Here is a 9,998-nt window from a genome sequence, read left to right as displayed (position 1 = left end):
GCCGGTTCAAACCCGGATACAACGGGGCCGACCCAGAGTTTTGACATCCCTAGTCCCTAGTTCCCTATATCTTTTAAGAAAAATGCTATCCTTACAAAGATAATACAAAGAAAGCTACAAAATGACAGCAGCATCCTTACAAAGATAATACAAAGAAAGCTACAAAGTGACAGCAGCAGGAACGAAAAAAAAAAGAAAAAACGGAAAAAGAGGGAGAAAGAGATTGAGAAATCATGAAGATGAAGGGTGAAAATTGTCTTTGTATGTCTTTTTTGTTTTTGTCTTTTAGTATTGCTTATCTTTTAATGGACTTATTTACTAAAATAATTAAACGTATAATTGATATTTTGCAGGTAAAAGTAAAAACATGAATTTCAAGTTTTTGGTAAAGGTTTGTCGAATTACGGCCTACGGGGAGTGTAGTTTGGCGGTGCATACTGCATACAAGTCTTATCAAATTTTACACTGTTGAGTAGGTTTGGTTTGTTATTTTGGGTAAGATTTTGAAAATAGTATTAGATAGTTGAATATGGTGATTATTATGAGGTAAAATTTAAAGTTTAACAAAAAACTTTCTAAGTTTGTTAATTTAACTAAACACCCCAATATATAAAAGTTTTATAAAATGATAAAAATACTCTCACTCACCTACATTGTCAGATTTCGGTCACACCGTCGGAATCTGACGTTACAACATAGATCGGTAAGATTTGACTGATTGTGCATCGATTTGGTTTTTTTTGGTTAGATCTACGACCAGATCTGGTTATCAGAGATAATCAAAGATATGACCGTCGTTGACCATCATTAACGGCCAGATCTGGCATTTTTTGGCCAGATTTACCATGGATCTGATTGGAAAATGTCAAATTAGTGAATTAACAGCTAGTTTCGATCGTTTTAAGCCGTTGTGACAGATTCCGAATACTATTGACGGTGGTTACCGGAATCTGGTAACTATGGGTGGGTGGAATTGTTTTTGTTAATTTTTAAATTTTTTTGCTAAAAGTGTTTAATTAAATTAATAAATTTAAGGAGACTAAAAGTAATTAAATAAAATATAATAGTATTTCTTAAACAATAAAACAAATAGTTATTTTGGGAATAAGATCGAGAATAGGGTAGGAAATAAAGAACCAAACGGACAATTCTATTCTAAAAATTGACCTAACTTGCACGAGAGACATAAATACCCTTACGTTATAAAACATCTTCAACCTCCTTGGCTCCGGCGGTCTTGCCTTGCCTTCTATCTCTCTAAATCCCCTTTACCTTATATACTAAACCAAGGTTTAATATCGTTTAAACCTCCACTAAGTATATAAATCAAAACTCATAAAAAAATAAATCAAAGTAACAAACTTCGATAGCTTGCTTCTCATCGGTTTCAGTTAACTAAATAAACCACTGATAAACCATCACTTTCTTTGCGTCTGAATTTCTGCATATTTTCCCGGAAGAATAATGTTAGTAATTTTTCTTTTCTCTTTTATTCATTTAATTTACTCTTGTTTCCTTTTGTAATTTCTTAATAAACTTACAATAAACTTGTGCTTGTATTTGCATGTATAGGTCTAGAATATGTGTGAAGAGTTTACCAAAATACGTGACGGAGGACCGCCTCAGAGAAGTTTTTTCTCAGAAAGGAGAAATTACTGATGCCAAGCTAATGCGCACCAAGTAATATTCATTGTCTTTATTTTAATTCTCAACTCAGTTATTTGGTTATGTGTTTTTGTTGTAATTTTGTTGTTTATATTTGTCTTAGGGATGGTAAGAGTAGGCAATTCGCTTTTATTGGCTTTCGAACAGAGCGAGAAGCAGAGGAAGCGATAAAGTACTTCAATAAATCTTACCTTGATACTTGTAGAATTACTTGTGAGGTTTGTCTTGTTACTTCTCTTCTCTATCTTTTCGGAAATTGATAGTTTAAAGGTTATTGATTTTTTACTTTCTTGTTATCTGCATATGAGTGCTGCAAATTTTCTATGACAAGATTGTTGAAGGAAGAAAAATTTGGGATGTCTTTACTGTTGCGATGCTAGAACTTATTTTTCAATTTCAATTTGATTTATTTCTCATTATTTGATATTATGGATACACTGTTTAGCAATCATAGTTGTCCTGACTAAAATATGTTGGCTTGATTGATATGTTTTGACATATGGGCATAACTGAAAATGTAGGGAAATCAATTACTCACAATGCTGATATATATATTTTTTTTAAACAAATGCCTAATTCTACACTAAACAAGAACAAGCAAACATTCCGGAGAATTTATTTATCATGAATTTTAAAGAGTTATAAACCTCTTTAACTTGTTGCCAGATTGCTCGTAAAGTTGGGGATCCCAATATTCCTCGTCCATGGAGTCGGTATTCTCTAAAGAAAGAAGAGAAAGCAACTGAAGATGGGAAGAAAGTTGTTGAAGATGGGAAGAGAGTTGTTGGTGCTAAAAGAGGAGAGAAAAAGAGCCTTGAAAAGGTCAGTGAGAATGAGGACCCTCAACTTCAGGAATTTCTTCAGGTCATGCAGCCAAGGATCAAGTCAAAAATGTGGGCAAATGACACCTTAATTGCTCCTACAGTTGGCCACAATGATAATGCTAATGTTGCTAAGAACAAATCTCTAGTAAACAAGGAAGGCAAGGAGAAGTCAGTTGTATTACATGATGAATCAAATAAAACCAATGTGATGTCAGATAGTCAGGCAGCTGAGAAATTACAAAATGTTGCTCATGATGAAGTCATTTCGGATATGGATTATTTCAAGAGTAGAGTGAAGAAAGATTGGTCAGATTCAGAAAGTGATGACAGTGTTGATGGCGAAGATGATGATGACGATGATGACGACAACGATGATGGTAATTCTGTCGAGGGCGAGCATGATTCTCTTCCAAAGGATGCAGGCCAATTAGATGTTGAAGAAGAACGTACCAACGGTGAAATTATTGACCCTGAGAACCTATCATCAAGTTTAAAAGATGAGCAAGAAGAAAGTTGGGAAAGTGGTCGCCTTTTTGTCCGTAATCTACCATATACAGCCAGGTGAGAACCGTTGTGGCCACTTTTTCAAATTGGTTATATGACCAAATATAAATTTATTTTTCTTTCTTAACATAAATCTTTGTGTTACAGTGAAGATGAGCTCAAGGAGCACTTTAACAAATTTGGCAATGTCTCAGAGGTTCATATTGTTGTAGATAAAGATACAAAACGATCGAAAGGGATAGCTTACGTTCTTTATGCGCTTCCAGAATCTGCATCAAGGTACTTGTGCTTGCATTAAAGCTTAAATTAGACTCTTTTCTATTACTTGGAACATGTTGGTATGCATGTCATGGGTTTTAATCTATGAATGGATGATTTGAAAGTGTTTGAAATTTGCACCTAGTTGAGGCCTATAAATATGCCTTCATATGGAATCTCCACCTCATAGTTCTGAATATCATACTTTCATATGTGAGAATTACAAGAGGTGGATGCCTCCCACTGTGCACTTCCTCTTAAGTTAGCTACTATTGTAACTTTACAAAAGGGTCTTATGTCTTTTTCCACTGGCAGGTTTTAGCTTAACTAGTATAAAGTCAATATCAAAACACAGATTCCCCAAAAAACAATCCCAATGCAAAAGCAATTAGAAAAAAAAAAATCCCCAAAGCATAAGAACAGCCCCAAGAAAAAGTCCAAATAATTAGATATGAGAAAAAGAAAATGTAATTGCTCTTCCCAAACATAAAGAACAGAGAAGAAAGATACATTTCTGAACTTTGTAGCCACAAGAAACCCAAATTACTTTGTCTCACGGAAGTGGAGTTCCTCCATAGATGGTATACAAAGATTTTTCTATTTTATTCATTCCAGATGACCCAAAATAGCCATCATCCACACTTCCAGCTAAGCTTCAAAATGTCAAAATGATGAACTGAAGTTGCTAAGAAATATGGCAATGTAGAAATCTATGGTCAATATTTTCATCATCTCTCTTGTACATCATGCTCCTCTGGTGGGTAGATGTATCCTTGAATATTTCCTTGGCGTCAAACCATTGATATTGACTTTTACATAGTATATGGTTAAGCCAAGTTTTTTCTCATTACTTGAACTTTAGCCTTCAAATAATTTTCCTTGCATTATTGTTAGTTTTTGGGCCACACACAATCTTTTACTGTTTGCAGATTGTTTATTGTTGAATCATGTGATAGGCTGCATGTTTTCAGGAAGCCAGTAATTTCTTATAGACCATTGGCGTAGTACTTTTCAATATTCATATCCTCTTGGAATCTGTTCTAGATCTTTCCCTTCACTTGGGTATTTTCTTCCTCTTTATTTTAGTCATTTGATTCCATTTTTGTTTGATTGTGCAGGGCCATTGTAGAAGTAGATAATTCAATTTTCCAAGGTAGATTATTGCATGTAATGCCAGCAAGAAACAAGAATCCGTCAAGCAAACAAGAGTTAGTTGCAGACTTTTCCTTCCAAGCCTCATGGTTCATGTCTTTTCTTGTCTATTATTATGAGGAATTTGACATTGCTTCTTCAGCAGGTCTGGCAATTTGACCAGTCATGGTTCAAAAACTTTGAAGCAACGAAGGGAGGAAGAAAGGAAGGCATCTGAAGCTAGTGGAGATACAAAAGCATGGAATAGTTTGTTCATGCGACCTGATACAGTATGCTAACTTGAAACTATAACAGACGTAACTAGTGTTTTGCTATCTAATAAGTTATTGTATTGATCTCAAATTCCTTGGCACAAGTCCTAGGCACTGATAATCTCCTTGAGTTGTCCTGTTATTGCTAGATAATCATATAACTTCCAATTTCTTTGGGTATGGTTGATGTGGGGGCATCTGTATTTTGGTTACTTGAACTCTGGTCTAATTACTATGTTTTATCTTGGTCTTGATAGGTTGTAGAAAACATTGCTCGGAAGTACGGTGTAAGTAAGAGTGATTTACTTGACCGAGAAGCAGATGATCTTGCTGTACGTATTGCTTTGGGAGAAACTCAAGTTATTGCAGAGACTAAAAAGGCTCTTAAAAATGCTGGGGTAAATGTTTCCTCTCTGGAGGAATTTGCTGCTGGGAAAACTGATGGCATGAAAAGGAGCAACCATGTTTTCATAGTGAAGAACTTGCCTTATGATTCTTCTGAAGGTGAACTAGCTAAGATGTTTGGGAGATTTGGGAGTTTGGACAAGATTATTATTCCTCCAACTAAAACATTGGCCTTGGTATGCTTTTACCTTTTTGAAATTATTCTATATTTTGATATATTGATATTTCATGTTATTAGTGTTTACAGTACCATAGATAACATTTTGTATATAGCATATTCACTAATGATTTTCTCAATTTTGATGGTAATCATTTGCTTTAAGCTGCCCCTCCACCCTACCATCATTTTGTTTGAAGTATATTATTCTGTTTTTGAAAAAAAAAAAAAAAAAAAAAAAATTTAACTTAAAGCGTTCAATATTAGAAAGTCCAAGAAATTGATGAAACTAGTTGAGTTTGTTTATATAAAGTGCTGTTAAATGAAAAATTACTCATTTCTTCTTCATTCATGTACATCTTAGGTTGTTTTCCTTGAACCAGCTGAAGCTACTGCAGCTTTTAAAGGTTTGGCATACAAGCGGTACAAGTAAGTTTATCTTTGTTTATTTATAAGTCAGATGGTTAAATGTTTTAAGTAGATCACAATTCTCTATTTTGTATGTGAAGATTGAGCAAAGACTTGACCTCTTGAACTATTAATTTTAGAGTCATATATTTATATATAGGTCAGATCTAAGCACGGAAGACAATATTAATTTTAATCAGAAAGAATGAGAAAGTAAAATTAGGTAATGTCTCGCTCTTTCGCTGACTTCTGCGTGTTATCATAGTCTAGAAGCACATGTATAGTTTGTCTACGGCCTTGCTTTGGTATTGGACAGTAAATAGATGCTTAAAGCTGGCTCAGTTGATTAGTTTAATGGTTTGCAGATTTAAATCTTTCAAGCCAAATATGTGGGGACTTAGGAAAGTTTAGTTCCTTCATCTTTTATTTATCTTTTAGTCAGAAACTCCTCTTAAAGAATATTTCATGTTGGCTAGTTACTTGAAAGATTCAACAGGGTCAAATAAATAAAAGAAACAGAAATCATATGGAGGTTAAGCTTTATGTCTATTAGCAATTGTGTATGGTATGCCACTTACTAGATGCATTTATTGACAGTATTTGTGATAAAGTTAAAGAAGTTTACTTTAGCTACTTCGAGAACATTTGCTGGAAATCTGACATTTATTTTATTGTTGTGAAGGGGTGTTCCATTGTATTTGGAGTGGGCTCCTAGTAATGTTCTTTCTCAAAATTCCACTTCTGAGAATGACGGGAAGAATACAGCTGTTGGAGAACATGATGCCAAGAGGGTGATTCTAGAGCAACAGCTAGAAGGGATGTCAGATGTGGATCTTGATCCTGATAGAGTTGAGGTTTGTCATTTAATAAGTATTTTAAAAAAAAATGAAGAATAAAATTGATTTGGCATCAGTTTATGATGTATGTTGAGTAAATGTGTTTTAAAATAAAAGTTAGGTATGGAGTAGTGGGACAACATTTTGATGAAAGAAATCAAGGGGTTTAAAAAATTCAAGGATAGATGCATATTTTATCCTTTCTGGTTTCCTCAACCTTTTGCACAACNTGGAGTGGGCTCCTAGTAATGTTCTTTCTCAAAATTCCACTTCTGAGAATGACGGGAAGAATACAGCTGTTGGAGAACATGATGCCAAGAGGGTGATTCTAGAGCAACAGCTAGAAGGGATGTCAGATGTGGATCTTGATCCTGATAGAGTTGAGGTTTGTCATTTAATAAGTATTTTAAAAAAAAATGAAGAATAAAATTGATTTGGCATCAGTTTATGATGTATGTTGAGTAAATGTGTTTTAAAATAAAAGTTAGGTATGGAGTAGTGGGACAACATTTTGATGAAAGAAATCAAGGGGTTTAAAAAATTCAAGGATAGATGCATATTTTATCCTTTCTGGTTTCCTCAACCTTTTGCACAACTCAATTAAGTCAAGTGGGTCGACAAACTTTTCATCTTTCTTAAACAAACTAATGTGGTTTTCTTATCAAAGCTTGAGATAATGGAACTAAAGATTATAATATGAATCTTCCTTGGCTTCTGCCCTATGTTCTTCCTGAAATTCTTATAGTCACCACATTTAATGAACTTTAAAGGATTGTTTGAGTTTTCAATCAATACAAGATAAACCTTCAATTGAATTCTTCTGAAGTTGTTAAATAACATATTCTTTTTAAATTCATAAGTGTATCATGTATATTGACTTTTTAGATCGTAAGATTACTCCATATGCTTAGAAAGAATATTACAAAAAAAATTTCCTTGTTATATAACCGATGGATCTTTAACTACTATTGACTGTTGATGATGATGATGAATTGATCATATCAATATGAGATACTATTTTAATTCGTATTATCAGTATACTTTTGTCTCAATGGCTGATCTGAGTTATTATTGATTTTTTATGCCTCAGCTTTAATTATGTTTGGACTTCTCATCTGCTCTTTTGTGTAAATGTTTCAGTCACGATCTCTATTTGTCAAGAATCTGAATTTTAAGACTTCTGATGAGAATTTGAGAAAGCATTTTAATGAACACATGAAGGAGGGAAGGATTCAAAGTGTTAGGGTAATTATCTGGGTCCTTTGAACATCACCCCTGATTTTCTTGATTGTTTTATTCGCTCATGTTATGGTTCTATTCTATCCTTGTGCAGGTAAAGAAGCACATGAAAAATGGAAAGAATGTTTCTATGGGTTTTGGTTTTATAGAGTTTGATTCTGTGGAGACGGCAGCAAATGTTTGCAGAGATTTACAGGTGATTATAGAATGCAAACTTAGATTAATGTCACTTTTGCTTCAATTGAAAATTTGAAAAGTTATTGCAACTCTTCTATGTTTTTCTATCTTCTTTTAGGGAACAATTTTGGATGGGCACGCTCTTATCTTGCAACTTTGTCATGCCAAGAAGGATGAGCAAGTGGTGAAAAAAGTGGAGAAGGATAGGAGTTCAACAAAAATACTTGTGAGAAATGTTGCCTTTGAAGCAACGGAGAAAGATCTGAGACAGCTGTTTAGCCCATTTGGCCAGGTTATTGTTTTATTTTGATAAGTAAAGATTCTGAAGATGCATTTTACTGAAACTTATGCACATGATAAATAAAAATTCCCTGGAATCTAACTCCAGCCGGTAATATTTGCTGCTGCAATGAATCAGTATCAAACTATTATGTGACTAACCAGCTCAATTGGCAAAAACAAGTCATTTTGGGTGGAACTGCCATAAGCTTGCACAGTCAAAATATTTTTGAAGGCTTTCACTTAAATATATAAATGCAATCATGAGAAGTTATGATAAATCTCCTGAAACTCCTTTCTGCAAATCAAGATGTACATATAATCAAAAGAAACTGCAAGATCCAAAAGTTATTTGATTAGTCTAACACCCTTTCTTCGTTCATAATTGAATAGTAATTAGTAAGACAGACTTTTAAGAGCAATGGCTCTTTTGGAATCAATATGTCAAATTTCATTAATGAAAACACTCAAAAGGTTTGTGGAGTCTGCTTAGACAGAAATTGAGATGAGTTTTGTTTTTATTCTGTAGTTGGATAAATATTTGTTCAACAATTTATGAAAATGGAGTAGTTTTTTTTTTTTTATTCTAAAGCTGTGATGTCCCTTGTGATATCAAAGTTCTCCTGCATCATATTTCATCATGCTTGCCATGTATATCTACATACTCTTTTGCTTATGAATTTGGGCAGATATATAGCTTCATTTGTGATAATTAATTCCTACACAGGTCATTGACCCTTCAAACAAAAGAACCCCACTTAACATATTTCTTCTCCGAGGGATTGGGTGTTGAATTGTTTTTTTTGCCTTAAATTCATATGAACGGTGTTGGTAGTTATATACTAGAATCGCATGTTCCATTTGTTGATTAACTCCCAAGTTTTCTTATTCTGCAGCTTAAGAGCTTAAGACTGCCGATGAAGTTCGGAAATCATAGAGGTTTTGCATTTGTGGAGTTTGTTACAAAGCAAGAGGCACAAAATGCACTCCAAGCGCTTTCAAGCACCCATCTTTATGGGCGCCATCTGGTATGTTATTTACCAATTTCAAAGTGTGTTTTGCCATAGACACACATGATTAGATAACAACTGACGGTTGCTAAAATTCAGGTACTGGAGAGAGCAAAAGAAGGTGAGAGTTTAGAAGAATTACGGGCTCGAACGGCAGCTCAGTTTACTGATGAGCTAAATGGGTTTCAGAATACAACTAAACTGTCCAAGAAGAGGAAGCACATGGCAATTGTGGATGAAGGCAGCATGAAATTTGAAAGGATTGCCATGTAAAATGCTCTAAATTAAATGTTTTCATGTACAAGGAAAGGAATGTGGTTTAATTTGTAAGGGTAGTAGATTGTAAGATTAGGTGTCTATGTTGGCTCCGTTTTTGCTTGCTGGGGTCGATATGAGTCTACAACTTTTTATTTGAAGGGGAATGAGCAAAGCAGACTTTCTCTTGAATGTTTTGATAAAAAAGGGAAAGTCAAAAAGGTTTGATCTGTTTTTTCTCTTTTCAATTCAGATTCAAATTTTTAAGATTACAACTTCATTGTGAACGTTCTTATTTTCCCATGCATTTTTTTTTTAAAATATAGGAGGTGAATAAAATAATTTCTAAGATTGATATTCACATACTAAATCTTATATTTATTTCTATTAGGCTTGTATTTAATTACTTTCATACTTTGAAGCCAGATTGGATTCTCTCTCTTTATTTAGGGATAAGCCAACTTCATTGTAAGGATGATATGTTAAAAAGCAAATGGAGTAGAGTTTATGTAAATAATGTTATTAATTTTTGTAGGCAATTTCATTTAAGGGTACTTCGGGAATATAGTTTTTCACCT

At 33.8% G+C, this 9,998-nt stretch overlaps 1 protein-coding gene across 3 annotated transcripts; it reads left to right on the top strand.

Moving 5' to 3' along the window:
* The first annotated feature begins 1,418 nt into the window (after positions 1-1,418).
* LOC116143565 (multiple RNA-binding domain-containing protein 1) lies at positions 1,419-9,695 on the top strand. 3 transcript variants are annotated; one of them, XM_031429020.1, is made up of 15 exons: positions 1,419-1,466; positions 1,573-1,680; positions 1,769-1,883; positions 2,332-3,050; positions 3,141-3,272; positions 4,370-4,459; positions 4,549-4,672; positions 4,912-5,235; positions 5,581-5,645; positions 6,307-6,478; positions 7,601-7,705; positions 7,794-7,895; positions 7,995-8,168; positions 9,052-9,183; positions 9,265-9,695. In XM_031429020.1, coding segments are annotated over exons 1-15 (2,538 nt in total). In that variant the 5' UTR covers positions 1,419-1,464; the 3' UTR covers positions 9,439-9,695. The 3 variants fall into 3 exon arrangements, with proteins under 3 accessions (XP_031284880.1, XP_031284878.1, XP_031284877.1); XM_031429018.1 differs by lacking the exon at positions 1,419-1,466 and adding an exon at positions 6,724-6,845 and having other exon boundaries at positions 1,565-1,680; positions 6,307-6,356; XM_031429017.1 differs by lacking the exon at positions 1,419-1,466 and having other exon boundaries at positions 1,565-1,680.
* Positions 9,696-9,998: the final 303 nt, after the last annotated feature.

The sequence above is a fragment of the Pistacia vera genome, unplaced genomic scaffold (assembly GCF_008641045.1).
Source record: "Pistacia vera cultivar Batoury unplaced genomic scaffold, PisVer_v2 Contig430, whole genome shotgun sequence".
NCBI lineage: Eukaryota > Viridiplantae > Streptophyta > Magnoliopsida > Sapindales > Anacardiaceae > Pistacia > Pistacia vera.
This window is presented reverse-complemented; position numbering and strand designations above follow the sequence as displayed.

Bases quoted from the DNA above. Each gene is read 5' to 3' on its own strand.
- LOC116143565 (XM_031429018.1), top strand. From the start codon at position 1,565: ATGTATAGGTCTAGAATATGTGTGAAGAGTTTACCAAAATACGTGACG. The intron at 6,357-6,723 runs ATTCCACTTCTG...TTCTTTCTCAAA, and splicing joins TAGTAATGTTCTTTCTCAAA to ATTCCACTTCTGAGAATGAC. The intron at 8,169-9,051 runs GTTATTGTTTTA...CTTATTCTGCAG, and splicing joins TGTTTAGCCCATTTGGCCAG to CTTAAGAGCTTAAGACTGCC.